We start from the raw sequence: 24,253 nt of genomic DNA, 5'->3' as shown, positions 1-24,253 counted from the left end.
GAACTTCAGTCTCAATCAATTTTTGTGTTTTGTGGTTGTTTCTTTTTTTCCATTAATCATCTAATGTATGTTGCTTCCTTAGCTCTTTATTCTAATGAAATGTGGATGGTTTGGCAGATGCCGATCTCATCAGTAACGTATCAGAGTAAAATTCATTTAGCAGATTATATGTGTATTGTGTTTGTTACATTAAGAATGCTGATAGATACTCTCTTCAAATGAAGCTAGAGAAGTTTCAAGTGTGGCATTTCTGTTGCTGCCACTCATACATCCTTCTTTCTTCGTTTCTTCTGTCTATGTATTTATTTATGCAAAATCATTTACATGTTCCTTATGTCTCTATGTTTATTTTTCTATACATTTCACAGATTTTATATATATATATACACACACCATCATGTCATAGCTTGAGCTTGTTTAAATGTTCTGCTACATTGTCTTCTCTGTTGAGTCTCATGTTGTTTAGTTGCTCTGATGCGTTGGCCCGAAGCCACTGAAGGCACTTGCTAGTCAGTGCCTCTTAGTTGGGTGCAATAGGCTTTGGATTAGGCCACCTTTTAGTTGGTGACAGTCATCCAAGCAAACAAGCATGAAAGTAAGCCAGCCAGGGACTGATGGAGAGGTTTGGGTATGCATTTTAGTTTGACTGTTCCAGAGTTCCTGAGATTTCCTATTTGAGAGTCAAGCTTTGGGGACGTGGGTCTGTGTTATTGTCTTTTTGTTAATAATAATGTGACAAACTAATATCACCAGGTCTGAGGGTGGTCCTTGCCTCTGATGTGACTTGGCTGTTACATTCTATAGATTATACCTTACAAAAAATGGTCCTCTTGTATTTTTTAATTCCTTCACTTGCTGTGATTGCTATTGTTGGTCGAATCTGAGGATTAAGTCTAGGGATCTGTGACTATGACTGTGAGCATTTACACTTATCTTGAAACTTTCTCTAACCCTTGATGTAAAAGGAGAATTAAGCTATAAATTAAGTAGAACCCTGGAGTATCTTGGCAATTAGAATGAATAAGATTTCAGCTGCAGCCTTTCATCAATTTCTCACACTCTTGGATAGAGAGGGTATTTTGAATTTACAACCTGTATTTCAATTAGTCATAGAATTTTTCTTCAAGCTTTTGCTTATGCACTTACAAAATAAAATTAAACTGTGTGTTAGCCATACTTTTTGTAATAGGTTTTAGATGAGAGAGGTACTGTATAAACTAGCTAAGGTAGTGTTTCTGTATTTATTATCTATTAGAGTTACTAATATAAAGAGATTATTATGTAATTTTACAGGATGTATCCTAAAAGAAGTAGTAAGCTATGTCTCTATGTTTGTGAACAGAAAGGTGATTTTTTTGTTGTCATTATTGGGGATTTGAAGGAAAATGTACCACTTTCCTTTTGCTTTTTTTTTTCCATCACCATAACTAACAATATTCTGTGCTCTGCTTCCAAGAATGCAGACTGGAGGAAGTGGTGGCTACAGGTGTTGTGCTGCTATGGCTGCAGGTGCTGCACAGCATCTGGTGTAGCTCAGGCTTTAGCTTTTCCAGAACTTATTCATCAGGAGTATGTTGACTTTGTGAGGCAGTAGTGCATGAAGTTTTGCTGCATATCACACAGTAGCTTGTGCCTGTGCCTTGGTATCTTGTGCTGTGATTTAGGTAGGGCTTTTATAGCTCAGTCCAATTGTTGGCACTAAACTTAGCAAATGACAGGAGCTTGGAATCAGGCTCCAAAGACTGAACATTGGTGTTACAGATGCTCCTTCTCTGCCCTGTTTTGGGTTTTAATTCCAGCAGTAGTTCTTAGCATTACTTTTAGTGCTGTCCCTCTTTTCACTAATGCAAGGAGCATTGCTGTGCACAGATCCTGAGTGGTGCAGTTCTAAAGTCTGTTTCAGAAGGAAAGTTGTCATTTCATTTGCATTTGTAAGAACTGCAGCAAGTATCCCAGCAGCCAGCTTCACAGCGATGAGAATGAGACTATCACAGGTTCAGACAAGTGCCTGAAAAATCTCCAGGTGCTTCAGGCACTTGCCAGCCAGCTGCGTGCAGAACAGCTCCTGCATCTGTGAAGGGAGCAGCGAGGGCTGGGATCAGATCTCTTGGCAGTATCCTCAAGGCCATGTCCTTTCAAAAATCCAGAGTCTGTCTGACACAGCTGCTGGTTTTCAAGGGAGGTATCGTTAACAGTTGCATTTTGGGAGTTTCCAGCCTTAGGTTGTTATCATTAAGTGAACAGTCCCTGCAGTGGGAGAAGTTACTACACAAGTGTGCCAGGATGTTCAGTACATGGAGTATGGAATTGGAAAGTTCCAAAGTTGTCATGGATCATGTAAGGGACGTGCATGCTATTTTCATCTTCCCTTCATCTTGAGTAGCTGAGCAGTAAAGAAGTAAGCTTCACATCTGCTGGTGGATTGCAGGGAAGGTGTGACATGGAGGGATGTTTGTGTTTTGAAAGCATATTGCATAGACTGATTGACTCTCAGTATCTCAATACTCTTATTCTTATTTCTAAATGCCCTGTTTTAATGAATCACAGCAGGAAACATCTACCTGAGGAAATCAGAAGAACTGGTGGTTTTGAATAGCTGGATACCAGTGTAGCCTCCACTGCACAGCTGAGGGAACATTAACAACTCACTTCAGTGGTGTGCCTGAGTATTGCTGGATGTTGCTTTTCTGTAGTTAAACTTGGGCTGAATATGAATGTTAAATGATTTCCAGATGGCTGTTATGGGTGCCTATTTGGGCTGTTCGTTTCACTATGATTATAATGGTACTTCATGGGGCAGACATAGAAAATAGAAATAAACAGCAAATACAGTTGTTGTAAGCAAGCAAAACCTTTGAATGGTGGTTGGAGTGGGGAGCACTGATTGCTTCAATAGAAACCAAACAGGGGTGTGTGTGTCCATATGTGTCACCGCCACAGTTCTTTTAAAACACCTTTCTCAAGCACTTGTGGGAGCCTAAAAAATGGTTTTCCTTCGTTTGCCTGTTACTTCTTCTGATGGAAGATGAAGCCTAAGAGAGATGTTGTTAGATTTGCAATCTTGGTAGAAAAGAGAAGTCTTGAACTTGTAAATATTTTTGTGCAGAGACCTTGCTAAAGGTATGCAGACTTGTTCAGAGCCAAATTCATTTAAGGCAGTGTGTTCCCAGAGCATCCTGCACCTCTATGGCTTATGAGTATTGTGGAGATGTTATCTATGATAGTGCTAAAAACACAAAGCCACGATCAGGGAGGGGGGAGGATGGCATTGATTGTTCTGGGCATGAGTGTAGGGACAGTGCAGTTAATGTTGCTGAACTTGTTACAGGCAGTGGTGATTATGGCAGATATATCACTTCTGCGGGTGACAAAGTCCAGAGAAGGCAACTTTGCAAGACCACGGTGGTTCATACTCTGCCAGGCTGTCCACTGCCGAGATGACCACAGAGCTTGTCCGAGATGGACACTGGAAAGTGGGAACAATATGGCCACCCTTTGAAGTGCCTGGGAAAGGACCAGAGATGTCTTCTGAAGCCTTTTATCAGGATGGTCCTCAAGGGCACAAGGAACACTCATTCCCAGATGATCAGAAGAAAACCCTGAAAGAGAAGAAGGGTTGTTGCCCCAGCTTGCTCATGAGTCAAAGCAACTGAACCCTCCTGTTTGCTCCGAGCGCTGCCAGTGCGGTAAACCTGCCTCTGCCCCTTGCTCAAGTGCAGCACAAGCGTGGTGTCCTCTGGACCTGGGTGGTTGGATCTGCAAACTCAAACCATCCATTTTTGTTAGGTTTCCCTTACGTGTTAACATTAGAAATACTCTCCCCACAGTCATGCAGCCTGGCCAGACATTTACTAGATTGCTTACAAGGATTATTGGAAATTTCCTGTCTGCTTTTGGGGTTGGGGTTTTTTTTTTGTGGCTTTTTAAAAGAAGTTATTGATTTCCATGTATTTCTGTTCATGCTTGCAGTGAACTGATTTATGGTGGCAGAAATACTGTTTTGCTGCCAAAACCTAATGGGTACTAACTAATTCAATTTTGTCTGTTTCTTCCTTTTTTTAAATTTTATTTTAAACCACTAGTTATTTGTCAAAACTAAACTGACTGCCCCAGAATTTGGTTCCTTTGCTTTGCCTGACATTTTCAATGGGTCAGGGAAGGACAGGAGACAGAAGCAAATGCTGGCATCCCAGAGATACTGTGCTACGGTACCACATATGTTGTGTGTCTCCTCACAGCTCTGTGTGTTCCATCAGGCAGACCCCTGCCACCCCTGGCACTCTCCGTGTATCAGGGTAAAATGGCTCAGTTCCACTGTTTTTCTGCCAAAGCTCCTCTCTCAGCTAAAGGATTTAGGGCTATTTTAAATCAACCATGTCTGGTGTATGACATCCAGAACTTGATTTGAATCTTTTGTGTCATCTAAGTAAATGTTTCTAATAATGCTTTTGATTACCCTCTAATAAAGAGGTGGGTGTTTTAGAAGCACGTGCTAGTCTTGCTAGGCACTGAATGTGAGTATGTTGGGTTTACAAATAATGTATTATAAAATCAGACATCATGTCCTATTTTGTGTTTCTTAACCCTCATCATGTCCTCTGCCTTTACCTTTTCAGATGATTATTAATGATCAGCTTTAGTTTTCAGATGCCTGGATTACTTTTGGAACTGTGGAGAACACCCATGTGCTTTAAAGTTTGTGTATATTCTCCTGTGCTGTATTTTTGTGGTGTTGTGTTTTTAAACAGCTGCCCTAAGAGCCATAAACATGGTTGCACAGTACAATAACAACTCTTGACTGAATATCCAGAAATTAATCATTGTGCAAGGTCACTGTGTGGTATGTCTTCAACCCAGACAATGGCTTTGTACTAGAATCAACAGGAATGAAAGGGAAAATATTATAAACGCCTGGTGGACTCTAAATATTTTAAACAGTTTACATTCATGGGTCAGAACAAAGTTTCAAGAACTGTGTTTTATTTCACTGTTTGTGAGCATTCAGGGTGTCCTGTCCACACCATTTCTGGACTTCACACATTTCTCTCAGTGCCTTCATTTCACTTTTTTATGTAAACTTGAGTGTGAAGTGCCACAAGTGTCACTCTGCTCTCATCTGGATGTTTGGTTTTAAAAAGAATAAAATGATTGCTGCTTCTGATACAATAAATTGATCTTATGTTTCATAGATAGGTCTGTAGTAAAATGCTGTTTAATAGATATGTGTTAACTCTTCTGCCTTAAATAGAAAATTCTAATCTAAACTTCAGGTGTATTTAAGAGCTATATTTAAATGTTTATTTATTTTACTCCATGCAGATCAATTCACTTCCTTTCAGATTAGGTCTGAAATAGCTAAGAAATACACTCAAATTAATCCTAGTAACAACTGGGTATTTCAAGTGCCAGACTGGAAGTTTAAAAGAAAACAGTAGCATCTGCAAATAGGGAAGAAACCTAAAATACTTGAAATGTATCTGATGGAGGGGAACAGGAGCTATGAAGAGGGCAAACACTGGGTTGGCAGCATCTCACTCTGTCTGGGACAGCTCAGCCAGCTCCATCCCTCCACTAAGCCTCCTTGCACTAGAACACCCTTAGGGGAGAAGAGTCATGAGCAGTGAAGTTAAAGAAAAAAACAACCTTTGGTGTTGGAAAAGGATAAAATTACATTTTTGGATGGCGTCCACAGTGTGGTGAAACTGCTCTTGTGGGGTGGGTGTGAAGGGTAGTACTGGGCTCTGGGCAGTTGTCAGACAACCAGTGCTGGGGCTCTTGCTGTTCATACATGAAAGCCTTTGTTTAATGTAAACTTAGGTTGTGTACTTTGGCAGAGAGAGTGTTGAGTAATTGCTAAAACATTGTTTCACTGTATTTAAGAATAGTGAGCCCAAAATCCAGGCAGAAAAATAAAAGGAATGAGGTCCTATTATAGTTTTGTTCTGTTCTCCAGTAAGGAATTCTATAAACTTTTAAGAGGAGTGAAATAAAAATAATAACTAACTAAATAAATACCTAGGCAAAACCAACCTGAAAGCAGCCTGAAAAATCTTAACAACTGAGATTCTGAGATCTTTGCACTTTCCTTTCCTGGTTTCCAAGCAGCCCTTCTTGGAGGAGTCTCTTTGTCGTAGGAAGAGGAAAACAGAGTTTTGTTCATTTCACAAGTTAGATATTTTTTTCTTGTGTGTTATTAACAGGTTTGGCAAACATCGCAAAGATGACAAGAGTGAGAAAACTGGTAAAATAAAAGTGCAGGAAGCTCTTACTTCAGAAGAGGAGAGAATACGAATGAAGCAAGAACAGGAGAGGTAGACTTCAGTATTTGCTTAAACCTTGATAGAGAGAGTTTGTTTTATTATTATTTTTTTTTAAATTAAATCACTGAAGTTCAATTTTCACCGATGAAATTTCTCAAATGTTGATATGTTTATACACTTTAAATGATGAGACAAAGCTGGATTTATTTGGGACACGAGTATCGGCAGCTCCTTCGGCTGCATTAAGTATCTTTTATAGACCCAGAGCTCCTTTCCTTATTAAGGAGACTGAAGTAGTAAAATGAAATGTTTTCCTCTATCTAGTCTATAACTGATTTTATTGACATTTTCAGTAAACAAATATTTATACAGAATGAAGTATGTTTTGTATTTGTCTTCAAAGCCTTGCCTCTCTAGGTCTTTTCATTGCTATATTTAGAAAAAGCCTACAGATTATACTTACCAGTATATTTGTCACTGGAGTTCAGTCTATTTATGTCATGCAGTCTGTTTATGGAATGATTTGTATATTAAATTGCTAATTGTAAAAATGAGTGGTGAGTATCTCTATTTTTCCTTGTCAGCTCCCTTTAACATTAAAAAACCTGTAAAAAATATATATATATATATATTTTTATATATGTCATATGCTTTTCTGAATATTTTCAATCTTCTTTTCATCCTGTCTCTTGTAACCCTAGATATTTGGGGCCTAGAGTCTGGTGTCACTTAAATTTAAACAAAAATATCATGGAAACATAGGTTGCAAATTAACTACTATTTGGGGATGTGCATGGAGAGAAGACCCCTTTAAATAGACAGTCCTTCAGTAAGGAGTAAAACTTTGAAGGGTTACAGAGTTTGGATACTGAGTGGTAAACAGATTCAGGCACATTTAGCAGTGACAGTGAACTATGAGTTGTGATGATTTATCTAAAGATTGCACTATAGCTCAGCCATAAATTGCAGGTACTGTAGAGAGCAGTTTTGTTGTCCTCGTGCAGCAGGTATGACTAGGCCTAATGGTCCCTTTAACTACCATCTCTATGCACCTTGGTCTTTTGTGGGTAAGAACAGAGGTTTGTAAACGATGGCTTCATCACTCTGAGAACTCACTGGATGGAGTAGCAGAACCGTAATAACTCTTGTGTAGTCTCCTCAGCTAAACCCGAAGTGTTTGCTTTCAGTTCTTTTAGGGTTAAGTGATTTACATTACAGTTAAGGCAGGCTAGGAGTATACATTTATTATTGAGTGAAGATCAGCAGTAACTTGTAAAACTGCAGAAACATTATCATTTGTGACCATCTGTTTGGATTACATTATGGGAGATTTTTTACTCTTTAACAGATACGTTAGCATAAATTGATGTAAAAATGTATTCATGTCTTTCTGCATCCATTCTAACAGCAGAGGATGGCTCAATCACAGTGCTTGGTTGGTTTTTACTTGTCTTTTTTATTTTCTCTTTTTTTTAACAAAAGGAGGGTCATTAAATTTGTTCCTAAGGGTAATGTGCTTTAATGCTAAAGACAACTGAAGGGAATAAGTGACCAAATAGGAGAGTGGCTGTGCGATCAGCTTCCCTGTACACATGGGCAAACCAGCCACTCTGTGGATGAACTCATGTCAGGGGTGCAGACATTGAAAGCCAAGTCTGTTGCTCCAACCAGCACTGGACAGGAGGAGGGTTAGCCACATGTGTACAGTGCTTGCTACGCACTGCTGAACCTAGGCCTGCCCAGCAGGAAGGGTTTCTTCAGAGCCTTAGGTCCCCAGAAAACCAGCCGTAAACATTTATTTAAAGAAGAAAGACTTGAGGTTTGAGTTAGTAACATTTTCTCTCTCTTCATTCTCTCTCTTTGTCTCTCTGTGTCTTTCTGTCTCTCTCAGTAAGAATGGTGAGAGTATAGACTGTCCATATGGTGATGTAAGAGAGGTTGCAATAGTCACGCTGGGTACCAAGGTAGAATTATGAAATTCTTTGTGTAGCCCCCTATGCATGGAGCAAACTCCTAATCCCTGTCCATCAAGTTATGCTAACCAATGTGAATCTTTCCTGGAATCTCACTCCTCGTGTGTCATAAAAGCAATTTTATATGTTCACTGAAACTGCAGAAAATGCATGTGCCAGAACTTCATAACAGCTTGATGTTACCGTAACACGGGTTCTCCTCCTCCCATTACTCTCTTTCCCTAACTGTGTATTTGCTTTCCTTTGTGTTATGTCTATAAGAGAATGCAAATTCTTTGGGGTAGTGGCATGTACAACTAATAAAAGACAATAAAATAGCAACCAAATGTGTGAGGTGCTTCCTTATGTTTCTGGAAAACTCAGATGTCGATTTGGTCCGTAGAGACTATAAATATTTTTGCAGTCGGGTTGCAGAGAGTTTCCTTTTGATTCTGTAAAATAATGATGTTAGATGCAAGCTAATAATGAAGAATACTCTTGCAAATTAACTGAACAAGCTCTCAAAATGCTTACTAGGAGACAGAGTAAAATATTGCTGTCAGTGTTGGTTTATAATGGCTGCTATTTTAACTTTGGTTTCTCTTGGTTTTTTTCTTCCTCAACGTTTCTAGCAGTACAATTCACTTGCTCTGTTTTACTCGGTATTTGATACTATCTACCTCTGTAGTGATGCAATACTTTGGGGAAATAGGTTGGATTTAATGAATTTACTATGTATGAGAGGCTAGGAGCAAAAATCCTTAGGGGGTCAGAGTACAAGTGAATGGTCCATTAAAAAATCAATCATGCTCGTAATTTTATGGAATTATTATGCCTTGACTTTATCATTTCAATAGTATTGTGCTTACAGTAGTATTTTCTTTAAAATCCTAAAAGTAGTGCTCATATTGATTATAAGACAAATAAGCAAATTGATGTTCTTCAATTTACCATGATTAAAATGAATAAAATTGCCTTTTATCAATGTATTAGTATTAATAATTTCTTATTAAGGAATATATGTCTTAAGCTGCCAATGGGATGTGTTTACTGACAGGCTTAATTGGGAACAGAAAATGAAATGACCTGGTTGAAAATACAGGCAACTTTAAATTAATAGAGTACTGGAACAATTAGGAGTGTCACCTGAGGAGACCACCCACCAATCTTACCAAAATTGCTGGTAAAATACTTGCTATTTGTGAATTCTCTAAATGCTGGATTAATAGCTCATCCAAGGCTTTAAGATGTTGTCACTGTGACGCTGGTTTAGTCCAGAAGAAGTCTGTTGGCATTATTCTTGAGTGTCTGCCAAGATCTGAGTGAAAAGTCCAGATGGGCTCTGGTGTGCTGTTAGCAAGGTGCTTCTCCCCAGCAGTGGCACCAGTCAAAACATTCAGGCAAAGCTGAGCAGTAAGTTTTCTGAACTTGGCCTTGTGTCTCCTAAGAAAGAGACAATGCTGCAGAGTCTTGAGGAAGTCAAATAAGACCTGAATTCACTTAGCTTTGTTCCTCTGCCAGATCACAGCTTGGAGCCCCTCTTTGCCATGCTGTCATCTCATCCATCACTGGACTACTAAAAGTGGGTGCCACTGAGGTGCTACACTCACTTGTCCTGAGAAAACAGCCTGGGTCTTTGTTTGTTACAGAAAGCCTTCTATCAATTCTAGAGTAATTTGCTGCACCCACGGTTGTCTCATCTTCCTAAGAGTAACGTTTTAAGATTTTACAGCTTGGAGATGCATGGAATATCTTTAGCTTTCAGGGATGCTTCAAACTGCTTACAGTCTGACACGGGTGTTGCTATGTAGGACAGACTGACAGATTTTGAAACTTTTTGTCAGTGACCAAGCAGAATTAGTGTTGCATCCCAGTTTTCCTGTGGATGGTCACCTTCTGCTGTACTACTGGGTCTAAGTTTTGGGGATCCCACAGACCTTTTTCACTTTAGAGACTCTCTGTATCTGGTCTTTGAGGGCCTCCTAGAATAGAATTTTCTCAATATGCAGCAAATGTGTCCACAGGTATGCTGCAAACTGATTGCCCTGAAATGTTTTCTGACTTGGTTAAGACCCTCTGGTAGTCTCTTTATTAAGAATTGTGAAGACAACTGTTCAGAAAACCTGCTGCTTTTGTCTTCTGGCTCTTGTTGGAGATAGACATCCCTCTAGTAGCAGGTTCTGATACCATCATCTCTCTTTCACTCTTGGATTGGTCCTTGGATTTTTTTGTGGGGCGGTTTGTTTTTTTTTTTTGTTTTACTGCAGCTCTGTGATCATTACAAAATAAATCTTTGGCAAATCAAAAACCTTTGCTTGTGTTCTGCCCTTCTTCAGCTCAAGCACAAGCAGTTCTTGACACCTGCTTGGCAAGTCCATGCATGCTGACCCTGTCTCCAGGCTTGGACTGACTTCCTCTGTGCAACTAGGTGCTCCCCAACCCAAACTTTACTCTTTGTACCCAGGAAGTAGGTAACAGAGGAATGAAATAAACATAGTGCTTTATGAGGCCCCAAGAAATGCAGCTGTATCCAGTGTGGTTTGCTGCTAGGTAACACTTACAAGGTGAAAGTTGCAATTCTAATGTAATGTTGTGATTCCAGACCATGTGAGCCCAGCTACTGTGGAGTAGTGCTTCTGCTTTAATCTGCCTCTAGAGGCACTTCCTTCTCTTGAAAAGAAGAGTCTATAGGATGTTTTCACTGTTTAATGCACTGACTTAAGAGCTTTACTAATGTTCTACAAATCTCTGGGTTACCATAAAAGTGTTTTCATCTTAGTGTTGTGTTATTCCTCAACTTCTGCTGAAATGGATACAAAATCGGGTGCTGAAACACCTGCGTTGGGAGGCTCAGTCTTGAGATAAGGAGAAAACTTTTGGAAGAGAGGAGATGTAATGGTGGAAGCACTGGGAGGATGGTGGAACAGTGAGGTGGGGGCTCTTGGAGCCAAAGGCTTCCTCAGCTCTGAAAAAGCAGCTGTGCTGTTCCAGTCTCTGCTCTATGCGTGGTAGGGCAATTGACGAAGTAGCACCGTGCTTCCTCCCTTCTGTGCCTAGTTATCCTCTGGGAAAGAGCCCGGCTGCCTCCCTCCCCCGTTCTCTTCTGGAACACCTTCACGTTACACAGGAATTAGCTGTGCATCATCCCGCTGTTACTTTTCCCCATGTCTGTGCAAGTGCCCCCAGCGCGGGCTGCAGCGGCCGTGCCCGGGGGCGGCGGTGCCGGGAGAGGGAGCTCCGGGCACAGCTGTGGCGGCTGCCCGCGGCAGGCCCTGCGCTGGGGTTTCGGCGGCCAAGCCCAGCCGGGGAAAGCTCAGCGCCTTGCTGTCAGCGGAGGGAGATGCTGGTAGTGGCTGAGGCAGGAGACGATGCTGGTGCCTGTGTATGGCAGGAGGAGTGGGAGAGGTGCCCGAGGGTGTTGGTCTTGCAGAGATCTGCTCGGGGAGCTGGAGCAGGCATTTGTATTGGCACTTTGCTATTACTTTTGGAGATCAATCAATAGTCTGACAGCTTTTTTTTTTCTTTGTCTGAACGTAAACAAGGCTAGGATTTCAGTGGGTGCTGTGCACGTACTGATTCTTCCTAAATTTAGAGTGAAACATTCTGTTTGTTATTTGTAAAATAACACTCACTCATTTATTTATTTCCCCCCTGAAGGATTCAGTCTGTAAAATATTTCCTAAGGGTATAAGGGTCTCTATCTTCAGCATATGACAAACTTCTCTTCATCTTTCTCTAGTACTGTTAAAGCCACCAGCCCTTTGTTGTAAAAGTATATTAATGAATAGAAATGTTACAAGAACAGGAGTCTTGTGTTTTCCCTTCATCATGCATCATCCATTTTAATTAGACGAAAGGGTGGTGAGTACTGTGACAAGAGTCTGGAATTAAAATCATTAATTGATGTCAAGCTGACGAGAGACTGCTAACATGAATTTACTGACAGCAGGACAGAAATTAACCTTATCATTTTATTTAGTACATTGGGGCTATTTATTATATTTTCCTATGCAAGTTCAGTGTGTTCCTTTTATGATGACAGCGAAAGACAAATAATTAATAAAACCCACATAAAGTTTTATTACCTGCTATCAACCAAGTTTCCATGAAAACCACATCAATAACGTGCAAAAAAACACATAAACCCACCACATCCTGCTAATCAAGTAACTCTTCAGAACTGTTACAGCAATATCAGTGATATTTTAAATGCTATGCTCTCCAGCCAAGTCAAATTGCAAAAGTGATCTGATTTAAAGCCATGCCTTGGTTTCTTAATGTCAGTGTTGCAAAAAATGAAACATATTTTCTCCAGCAATGACATTGATTGGAATAACTGTCTGCTTTGATCATCATTGGAAGGTCAGCCTAACGAAGATGAGTTTTAATGTTAAGCATCCTTATCCTTTAGATGAAAGAGTATGACAGCGTCTTACAGAATGACAGCAGCATCCTATAGATAATTTGTGACCCAAAGGTCATAATAAAAGAATGGAGGGGAGGTCATCCTGTAGTAAAGGCCATCTGGAACTGTTAAAGTATCAGATGGAGTAGGGGTCTGAACAGCAGGACACTCTTGGTGTCTGTCCAGATTTCCCAGAGAGACCGTAATATTTTTACTGGAAAACCCCAACTTTTTTTTTTCCCCCCTCAGGCAAAATATTTTCATCAAGCAGTGTCATCTTACTTTTAGGGGAAAAAAAGACAAGATGCTGTCATAAGGAGAGGATTTTTGTTTCTTACAAATCCTAAGCATTATCTGTCCTTAAAATAATGCAAATGTTCAGCTTTAGTTTCAATACTGTAGTATTTTGATGCCACTTAACAGCTTTCACAAAAACTATTACCTCTAAATCTGTTATTGCTGCAAACATTCAGAATATAAATATTTTCTCAAGTGACTTATGTAAAATCTCTTCTGATAAAACTTTAACCCCCTTCCCACCTCACAAAGAGAGAGAAAAAAAATATTCCTCTGTGGATCAGAAAATCAGAGCAATGTGTTTCTCATTCTCGCTTATTTTCAGATGGGTTATTCGAGTTGCACTGAGATTTGTAGCAGTGCTTTTGGCAGTGGTTTTTTACATAATGAATGAGCATGCAGGACGTGAAAACAAATCAATGGCAGTAATTTTTGTATGAGAAGACAGAAATGAAGCATGAAATTATTGAGCTTTGCAAAAACATTTCGGACCAGTTCCACTTCATAAAAAATACTGACTTTGGGAGATGTGTAAATTGAAGCCTTTGTGGAATAATAGTTGCTGAGGTAGTTTTTTCAAACAAAGCTTCTCATATTCTCTAGATCCATACTGTATGTGTAGAGGTTTAAAGACTTCAGGCTAACGACATAGTTTCTCTGTTACTCCTCTGTAGTGATTCAAGACACTGTACTGGGCAAGGTCTGGCCAGGTCTATCGCAATGTACTTTGAAATATCATTTACATTGTCTTAATGATACGAGCCTGCAGATCTTGCAGATTATATGGGTTCAGTGCTCTCTTAGAAATTCTGTTTCCAAGTAAGTGCACTAATATGTTGTGTTTCCCTTTAGAATGCCAAGAACTAATACTAACTTGAGGATGAAGCAGTAGTGTGTCCTCGTTGCCCCTTTATGGTAGAGTTGCTGTAGCGAATACTTATTTGAGAATTTAGAAAGTTGTGCCATAATTCTTAAGTTTCTGAGCTTACTGTTGCTGAGTTGAACAGAGCTGAAAACCCATCAGATTTTCCAGCCTGTGCTATAGGAGTCCCAACAGTAAGATAAAGGGCTAAACTCACTCTTTTTTTTTCTGATTCTTAGGCACAGCAGCGAGTGTTTGACTAATCAGAAAGACATCTAATGATACTGTTGTGACAGGCAGATGGATTCTCCCTTCACACCACAGCTGAAACTTTTATTTTGTAATCAGTTACTAGAAGAAATCTTTTTATGGTTTATAAAAAACCTGGCTTTTCCTGGCCATGCTGCTCTCAGCACTGGGTCCCAACAAGGTTTTAGAAGTGAATCCTGGAGGCACTGTGGGTGCTCATTTGTGGGTCCTGAGCAAAGGTACTGACTTAGAAGTTCTGTTCTTTATTGGTGGGGTTTTTTGCTTTTCCTTTCAGCTTCAGTATATGAGGTTTTCATTAACCCTTGCTTTGCTGTGAGGTTTTTCATTGTTGGTTTTGGGTGTGGTGTTGTGTGGTGGGTTTTTTTTTGTTTGTTTTTTTCCCCCCCCCCCCCCCCCCCAGTTGCTTAAGACTTCATTTTCCAGCTTCAAGATTAGGCTATTTTATTCATAGCACTCTAGAAACACAGAATAATGGATGTGAAATAGAGCTAGCAGCAGAATTTTCTATACACTTTTGTTGCTAGACTTCAGCTAGAGGAGTGTATGCTGAGTAGGCTCAGCTTAACCAAATTATGAGAGTATTGTAGCCAGGCCTCCAGTTACTGCCTGCAGCATCTGGGGATGACTGGTTTGATATATGGTATGATAAATAGTACCATTTGATATATGGTATGCTTTTGTCATTTGTTTCTTGCACATGCAGGAACAGCTGCTCCTTACATATCTGCAGAATTCAGTGCTGCTTTCTGGTATTGTTCTCCATTTGGAAAAAAAGAAAATACAATAAAAATTAAGGGAAGAAGTAGTCCAAGAAAGCCTGTGAGAGAGGAAAGCAGTACTGGTAAAGTGAGGAGGGATGGAAGCAGGAGCTCTCCCAAGCTGCCTTTCAGTAACAACTGAATCTCACGATCCTTCTTCCTTTCTACTTCAGTTCAGCAAAAGAGCTAAATAGGAGCTTAAATTAATCTTATGATCAGAGATCTGTTGCCTTAGGTGTATAGATCAGCTGCTCTGGTCAGTTTTGTAATGCAAAAGAAAAACTGAATTCCATTTTGCTTATAGACAGGAATGATGTCCTTTGATGCAACGTGGTTCGCAGCAGGATGAGAATCCCAGTTGTCCATCTGGGTGATCCTCCACTGCTGGGGTCACTGACCCCTGGATCAAACAAGAAAATAAGAAAATGCTAGTGTTGGTGGTGTTTGTTTTGGAGACAGGAGGACCTATACCACCTATGTACATGATACACTCACCATTGGTTGAAACACAGCCTTTGAAAAAAACACAGCAGATGTACCCTTCTCCCCCAAATGCTGCAGACTGTTAACTACAGCGTAGTCTAAAAGCTCCCCTGAAATGCAAATAAGGTGGTAATTTACACATTTCTATTTTTCTTTTAATTACATATCAATTTTCATTTATATATTCCCAAGATTCAAGAAAGCAGGTTAGAGCTACTGTGCTGGGAGGGGAGGGCAGGGGGGATGCATCTTCACCTTGGAAAGACAAAGAGTGAATCAAGAATGTCAAGAGGTGAGGAAAATAGGGATAAAGTACTTGAGAGATTCCACCAGATTACAAAACATTATTCTAATGTCTCCTTTAGTTTCATCAGTGTCACTTGATTTCAAATTGGTTTGCACTTCACCTGCTTATATGCATAATATTTACTTTCTCTTCCGTATTTTTTGGTTTCTTTACATCCTAATTTGTCTTTTGCTGCCTTCTTTAATAGCCTTCTTTACTATAAGTCCTTATAAAAAGGAGGATGTTGTTCTCTTCTGAAGGTATTAGGGCACTTACAATAATCACCTTACCACCTTCATCGCTCTTCCTTTTTTTTTTTCCTAATTTTTATTTTAAACTACAGCCCTCCTGGGTGGTAGCTCATTAAAGGTTTTTGAAATTCTCATGCATCTCTTCTGCATGTGGGATTTGAGGAGGGGGGAACTTCAGAGAGACAGTAAGTACTCTCACATATTCTAATTGGCAGATAAGCTGTGATTGTCGAAGGAGAAAGAAAATTCAGACTGTCTGATTGTATAGATTTATTTCTTTAATGTCAAGGTGGTGGGCAGCTTCTCTTTTTTCCTGTGTCACCCCTGTTATATTACTCTGTTGTGGTAGAACCAATACATTGGAAATAGATGTATGTGAAATCTCTGCGTAGGTACAGAACTGTAGGTCTAAAGGACAGATCATGTCACTCTTCCAAGGTAGGATTTCCTGGGCACACCATTCCTGTGAGATATTTGTTTCATCCTGCATTTTTTCAGTTTACAATGACATAGACTCTTCAAATTCCCAGGGCAGTCTTACCTTTTGACTGCAAAAATCCCCTACCCACAGTATCTGTTCTCAATTATTCTTGCTGCAATTTAAATACATAGTACTTGCATTAGAGATGGGAAACGTTATTCTTTTCCTGTTATGTCCCCATTCTGTCTTTTCTTTTCCCCAGCAGCTTCACATTGCTGTCTTGTGAATATCTGTTAGCCAGTAGAACTTCCAGATCCACTTCTATAAAAGCAACTGACAGAATTTTCCCTTACTTGCCTAATGGTATAGTTAATTATTCCCACTATGCAAGTTACCTTCCAGTTGCTGTGGCTGAAGTTAATTCTAATTGTGAAGTTTACTCTATATTTCAAGAATATTTGAAATGTTAATCCTTTCCTCCAAAGTTCCTTCATTTGGGTTTTCTGTGGATTCAATGCCATCCTAATTAATAAGGAAAATCTTGATTAAATTCAGAGAGTGATCCATATAGAAAATGTCTCAATCCATCCATCCATCCATCCTTCGAGGTGTTCAAGGCCGAGTCGGATGAGGCCTTGAGCAACCTGGTCTAGTGGGAGGTGTCCCTGCCCATGGCAGGGGGGTTTGAACTAAGTGATCTCTAAGGTCCCTTCCAACCTGAACCATTTCGTGAATCTATGAATCTGGTATGACTGTGAACTGCTGAGAGCTGCTCCCTGGGTGCTCTGTAGGAATTGCCTGCTTCAACCTATTGGATCCCTCCCATAGCTATTTTCCCTAGCCTGGGACAGAGTGTTTCTGCTCTGTTTACTGTGTTGTAGAAGGAAATCCGGCAGACTTGACCACATCTGTTCTTGATAAATCTATGGTGGCTACTGCTTGCCCCATTAGCTTCTCTGTGCTTACCAGTTTATTTGAAAGGGGCTTGAAGTTAAACTGATGAGTCTGTAATTCTCCTCATCCTCCTCTGAAGGATGTTTGGCTTTTTCTAGTTTTTCAGTGTTTCAGCTGTGCTCAGCAACTTCTCCTGGTTACTGACAGTTACCTGTGTCAGATGAAGTTCAGCTAGCTTAACCTAACCCCTTTCTAGCAACTTCTTTTGCTGTTAGATTGCAGGTCTTTTTGTTATTGGTGGCAGTATCAATTGCACTGGCCACCTGCTTGCAATCAACCATTTCAGTGAAGACAGATGCAACGGGGAAAAAAACATTAAGCCTTAGGTCTCCTCAGCATCATCTGTCAATATCGTTCCCTCACTACTGCGCAGGGGAGCAACCTTTTCTTTGCTCTTCCTTTTACTGCTAATGCAATTATGCAGTGATTTATTGTTACCTTTAAAGCTCCCTGCTACTTTTGCTTCACATTGTGCCTTGGCCTTTCTGATTTTCTCCCTGTAGGCTTCTGCTTATCCATAGCAAACTGACCACATTTTGTATGTCTGTCTTCATGTGTCTTGAGCTCAGAGAACAGTCATATTTCAGCCAGCTGGCCACACATGTACGCATGGCCACATGTACATATAAGACCAGGCAGAACTGTTAATACTGTTCTTTTAATGACTCAAAAAAGGTTGGTCTCCAGCCTTTCAATTTAAAAATTACATTTACATAGCAGTCTTTCCTGAGTTGTGGTTTTTTTTTTGTTGTTTTGTTGGGTTTTTTTGTTGTGCTGGGGTTTTTTTAATGATAAAGTTTTGAATGAAATGGAGGGGCAAATGAGGAAGAGAAGCTGTCTTGTTTACAAGTAACTGCTGGTTTTGCCCACGATATTCCATTGCCCACAGTGACCCTTTAGAATGATTTTCCCAGGGAAGCAGATGGCTTTGCTGAGAGGTGGCTGTAGCTGTGATAACTGACTAGCACTAATCATGATAAGAAAAGCTAAGTGTCATATGCCGGTTCAGAAAGAAATCACAGTAATGCCTATAATCAAGGTACCCTCATTAGAAGAGCAGTTGTCAGAAAAATTTTGCTTGGATCCAGACAAAGGTCAAAGGAAAATACAGGAGAAGACAAACTCCTGTGTTGACTTGATTGCCAAAAATTACAGAAAGGGCCATTAAATCCCTGAAGGCAGTTGAGGAGAGGGGGAGGAGGAACAGCAAGACCTGGCTTACTTGCTGGCACACTGTGCCTGCGAGGTATTTTGTGCTAGTAAAGGAGGAGGGGACGCATTTGACAAGGTTTGGCTGCTGGCCAGCACACCCCCCCTGACCTCTTTATTAGAAATGGTATCTGGCAAAAATTGGGCCGAATGTGTTCATCCAGTCTGACTAACTTAGGCAGGCTGACTGACTTTGTAAATGTGTCATTATTTTTCTCTGTTTTCAATCCATCATCCCAACACGTGCCAGTCTGATGGCAGAAGAACTGAGAACTGGCAGCGGTGAGTGGCTTGTCACTTAGCTTCTGTCCTTACACAACGCTGTTTCTATCCTTAATAAACATTGTCAGCCATCTCACATATGTGGAACTGTGAGCATTCAATACGGATTTTGTAAATGAGTGAGCCTTGGTGGAAAAGATGAGGTGGATTTTCACTTGGGCAATAGCTGAATCCTGGCAGCATCAAGAGGATTAATTGAATTGACCTAGCCATTGCACACCAGAAGCAGCAGCCAAGTTTCTTTCTGCTTTTAGGGGAGGACACTGCTGCCATCGCAGTGGTAAATGTCATGTACTAGCCATGAATATCCTTCCCATGCTGTGCTCATCAGTTAAAATAAGTGGGTGATTTTTTTTGCAAGAATCCAAATCACTAATGTGGAAGAACCTCAGAAAAAAGACTGAAGCTCCCAAGGGATTTGGAATATATTTATGATTTCATTCCTAACACTGCATGAAATTAGGGTCAATGTCTTTTCTTCTGCCAACTTTGGTTATTTGCTTTTACTCACAACATCTCTGCCAGGACTACAGATTTGAGTTTTCTGTTGCTGGAAGAAGTTAAAATTTAGTTCAGACAAAACGACTAAACACTTGGCTCAGGGTGGGATTGAGCTCTCAGATTAATATCATTCTTTAGTATCTACATATAAACTGCATGTCTAAATGTCCTTTGTTGTCAAGGAAGGGGTACTCAACACAGCTTGGGGAAGGGTTTGGCTTCACCTCAAAAGAACCACATTACAGATGCTCAAGTGAACTTCTCTCTAGACTCTGTGGGCAGCTGCCTGCTGTTGACAACATTGACCAGCTCTTCTGGGAGTCCAAAACATATGTCGACGCCTACATTTAGGTGTCTAAATAGTAGTTGCCTTCATCTTTAAGCTGATTCTTGTTCACAGAATTTTGAAGAAAGGAATGAGTTGGCTGCTGTTCGCTGGAGACAGCAGCACATGAGCTTTTCCTTTACTTTTGTGACCACCATTCCATATGCGTAGGCATTGCTAGTACAATGGGTATGTCTATCATTACAGGATTAGCTTGCAGTGAAAAGCTCTTCTGACAATTATAGGAAGTTCTGCAGCTAACAATATTGTCATTTGAAGCAGTTATCATTAGCTTTTGAATTGAATGGCACACAAATGCACGAGGATAGTTTATACTTTGCTCAACATTATAATTTGAGTCTCAAAAGCACGACGGTACGCTGTTGACATTTTCGGTGCTAACACTTCAGCAAGAAGGATTTAGAAACTTCTTGGGCATAGCTTTTGTGTTTTTAAAGGTTCACTTTCATTTAAACACTACAAAATTGATGAGCAGATTTTGCAAAATTCTTTGAAGATGAAGAGAGTTCTGTGAATGCTGAGTGTTATTATTATTGTTAAGCCCTGGCAAAATCCATAGGAAGGCCATAAATCCTCAAAATTAGCTGATCTGAAATTTCAGGCCTATGCATTTTTAATGTGCCATGTCACGAAGGAATGCAGTTCAGGGAAGACAGCTCCACAGGCACGTCCACATTGTGAAGCTGAAGCGTTGTGGCCAAATACTTCTTCAGATACTGGATGTCAATACTGGGAACGTTGCTGATTCAGGCTGAAGTACAGAGTAAATTCCAGGTTCTCGGCTGCGCTGCACAGTGTTCTTAAATAATCATTTTAATCTTTCCCACAATAGTCTGCACTGCTGTTTCCTGACTATAGACTTAATGCAGTGTATGCTAACGAATGATTCACGCTGTATCATGCACGTGCACAAGGAGGAGGGCCAACATGAAAAACAACATTGCATTAAGTTTAGGTTCCTATATAAAAAAAAATCTATTCAGAATTAAAAAAGCTGATATAATTGCAAAAGATGTCACTGCTCACTGTTATTCTTTTGAAGAATATGTCAGTGTGTTTTTTTTCCTGGTCATTTCATAGATTCATAGAATGGTTTAGGTTGGAAGGAACCTTGATTATCATCTAGTTCCAAGTCCCCTGCCATGGGCAGTGATACCTTCTGCTAGATCAGGTTGAGGGACACCTTCTGCTAGCTTGGGTTGCTCAAAGCATCGTCCAAGTTGGCCTTGAGCACCTCCAGGGAGGGAGATTCCATGATCTCCATGGGCAACCTGTTCAGTCTCTCACCACCCTCACTGTAAAGAATTTCTTCCTAATATCCAGTCTGAATCTCCCCTTCTCAAGCTCAAAGCCAATGCCCCTCATTCTGTCACTACAAGCCCTTGTATAAAAAGGCTCTTGGTGGCTTTCTTGTAGGCCCCTTCAGGTACTGGAAGGCTTCTCTAAGGTTTCCCTCGAGCTTTCTTTTCTCCAGTCTCAACAGCCCCAGCTCCCTCAGCCTGTGGCCATAGAGTTGGTTCTCCAGCCCTCTGATCATGTTCATGGACTTCTTCTGGACCTGCTTCTTTAACTTTGGAGGCATAGTTAAGTTTGGCTGCTCCACAGGTTAACTGATGGAGGACTCCAAGCTGGAAGTGAAACCTGCCGAATGAGGAATCAGAAACCCCAGGCTTTTTACAGGCCTGCTTTTGCTTCTGCATAGGTATCTTCCAAGTCATTGCGGCTGGAACCTTTCTGAATTACAGCTCTGGAGTATAGGACAATGTAGGAAAAAGTATATTTTTATTTTTAAAGTAGGCATTACATTTGAAGTGGCTTTTGCATTTAAACCCGAGCCCTTCTTCGCTGTAGGTTAAAGACTTCTGGTTTGATGTTGCTGAAATTGTGGAGGAACATGCTGGCAGCTGAGTAGTGTTGCAGTATTCATTTCCATTTTTCCATAAGAAAAGAAAAAGCAACCAGTAAAGAGTTTTGTGCTTGCAAAATTGCAAAATCAAACATTTATATTAGTTTAAGTTGAACTTTCTCACATTTCTTCTACTTGTGTGGGGTGGTTTGATTGGGGTGATTTTATTGGGGTGATTTTCAGTGGTTTTGTTTGGTGGCAGTGTGTTCTGTTTGGGGGTGGGGTATTGGGTCTTTTGTGTGTGTGTTTGTTGGGGGGGGTTGTTTGGGGTTTTTGTTTGTTGGTGTGGTTTTTTGTTGTTGGGTGGAGGTTGGTTGGTTGATTTTGTTTGGGTTTTTTTGGTATAGTTGCTTTTCTTTCCAGTGTGACTACGTATGACTGAATTGTATGGTAGTAAACACAAAAAGAGGAGTTAGGCCAAGGCAGAACTTGAGGGTTATAAATGAGTTACTGAACCATCAGTGTCGATGGCACTGGCTATTGAAAGGACTTCAGCCACTCAGTGGTGTCCATGGTCAGTACATGTAGAATTTGGGAGGAAAATGGGTCTGCCTATTGGTACCACCCTCCTGTTCCCTTCTTTTGTTATGGCAATCTTTGTTAGCATAGAAAGAACAAACTGTTTGTGACTCAGTCTGATGAAGACACATTTAGATGTTCACCTAGCAGCTGAGAGCTGGGTTCACATACTTGATCACAGAGGTCTTGTGTCATTTTGAGTTATCACTGTCTCTCAGATATCAGCATGGGTCTGGCAGCTGTGTCAAGGACGTACAGGAGACTTGCCTGGCAGCTGGAGGTGCAGCAGGATTACCTGGGGCATCAGGTGGCCATAGCCATTTGTGTTTGAGCAGCTAAATCAAAGCTGACCATACAAGTTCACAAGGAAGAGCTGAACAGCCTCAAAAGTGTCTGTAGAGTGACTCCTTTTGTGCTGGTACACACGGTGCAGCTGTGTAACTCTAGAATCTGCTGACTTACAGCTCCCTGAACTGTAAAGGGAGTCTGCACGTGTACCTGGTGTGGCCTCACCAACTGCAGGCACCTCAATTCTGGTATCTTTATCTCCAGCCTGAATCCAACCCTTTGTGTATCCCTTTTTTTTAAAAATTTTATTATTTTTTCCTGAAAGACTGATCTTGAATGGGGCTAAGTTCAGCACTTCCAAAAATGTCAGCTACCTATGTTTAAGGCTTTTCAGAAGAGACAAGACTCACTTTCAAAAGAGGCAGAAGCATTGAGTAGGATGCTCTTTTTAAGAGTTGGTGAAGAAGCTGTCTTTGGAAATGTCACATAACAGAGTCACACAGAGCTGTAGTCTGAAGGGATGGATATTGTCACACTGTAGCCATGGCTGCATTAGATGAAAAAGCACATTTTAGTAATGGAGGGGAGGTGACAGCCAAGTGCTTCATTTTGCAGTGATGACAGAGCAATGCATTGGTGTGGGGAGGAGACGGTGTTGGGGGTGGGGGTTCAGTTCCCTGTGCATGTATGTGTGATACATCAAATCTTCTGAAATGCCAAAGAAACTTTGAAGCCCAGATCAAATTTAGTAATAGCTTTGTGTGCTTTTGAAAATATGACCTGTGCTAAATTTGCATTTGTTGTGTTCCTGAACGGCCTCTGGTTGATCTGTCATACAGTTAAACAAGTGCACCTAGAAACAAAGCCCCGGCACAGCGTCACCTTGCATTTGTAAAGTCGACATAAGGCACGTGTTGTTACTTTCTGAGCAGGAACTGCCTTCTTTTGAGAGATGCCAGATTCAGTTTGTTTAAATTTTAAACAAACCATGTATGTTGTTAATGATTCATACAAGAATCTACTTCTTCTGCTTACTGCCTGCATGCATACATAAATATGTACGTGTGTGTCCTATCTTTACAAAATCCCTTAATTCTACAAGAAGTATGATTTTTGTAGTACTTGGGCAAAGAAAGATTAAAATTCTTCTCTGAATGCAGTAATTAGAACCATTAGATCTGTTTTGATCTGCTTTAATGGGGTACAAGGCATTATGGCTGGTGGCTGGTGTCAGGCCGTTCTCAGACAGGTCAGGTGCAAGCATGAGACAACAGGTGAACCCTGCTTGCCACCAGGTCTGGCTAGTCATACGTACCTTAATAATGGAGCAAAAGACGGTAGATGATCAGACTTCTTCCCTAAACAGCAGTGATGATTGTGGCATTGCTTTGATCTAGGCTTCAATATTCGAAGTAAGCCTGAAAGTCCATGGCAAACTGAAACTGGAAGCATTTCTGTCGTGTTCATTAAGATGGGCTGCCTGAACTCTCTGCTAACTGCTGCTTTCGAGGAATTGGGGGGGGGAAATTAGTTTCAGCCTTCTTTTAATTTTTCAGAATTCAAGCAAAAACTCGAGAATTTCGAGAGAGGCAAGCCCGGGAGCGTGACTATGCAGAGATCCAGGATTTTAACCGGATGTTTGGCTGTGATGCAGACCCAATGTACTCTGGGATTGCCTCCTATGACTCTTCAAACAGTGGCACGGCAGCGCTCAACAGCCGGCCGCAGAGCCCGAGGGATGGGCAGACTGTGGAAGCTCTCTACGCCCAAGTGAAGAAACCACGGAATTCAAAGTCTTCACCTGTAGACAGGTAGGCACCAGACATCAATCAATACCCTTTCAAAAATCTGCCCTTGTAATGCTTTTGTCATGGGGGACGACTGCACATCAATGGACAGTCAGAACTGCATTTTTATTAATGGCTTTTTAAAAGCCAATGTGTAGAGAAGTGTTGAGCTCATGCAAATCAAACTGGGATGAGGAAGTTACTTTCTGCAGAGCA

The 24,253-nt window shown here is 40.7% G+C and overlaps 1 protein-coding gene across 18 annotated transcripts in view; it reads left to right on the top strand.

Moving 5' to 3' along the window:
* Nucleotides 1–24,253, top strand: part of PARD3 (par-3 family cell polarity regulator) — a 437,461-nt gene that overhangs the window by 312,534 nt on the left and 100,674 nt on the right. For 9 of the 18 annotated variants that reach the window (XM_068146248.1, XM_068146250.1, XM_068146247.1 and 6 more), the window contains 2 exons: nt 6,201–6,311; nt 23,807–24,061. The exons of 1 other annotated variant lie outside the window; for it this stretch is intronic. In XM_068146248.1, the coding sequence (XP_068002349.1) occupies nt 6,201–6,311; nt 23,807–24,061 (366 nt within the window). Of the gene's footprint in view, nt 1–3,328; nt 5,189–6,200; nt 6,312–8,151; nt 8,560–23,806; nt 24,066–24,253 lie in introns of those variants that run through there. 8 more of the 18 variants (XM_068146264.1, XM_068146253.1, XM_068146258.1 and 5 more) reach the window with 6 other exon arrangements.

Source organism: Melanerpes formicivorus, unplaced genomic scaffold, assembly GCF_026170545.1.
Source record: "Melanerpes formicivorus ecotype bairdi unplaced genomic scaffold, bMelFor1.0.p_v2 SCAF_13, whole genome shotgun sequence".
Taxonomy (NCBI): Eukaryota; Metazoa; Chordata; class Aves; order Piciformes; family Picidae; genus Melanerpes; species Melanerpes formicivorus.
Note: the sequence above shows the minus strand (reverse complement) of the source record. Positions and strands in the feature narration are given on the sequence as shown.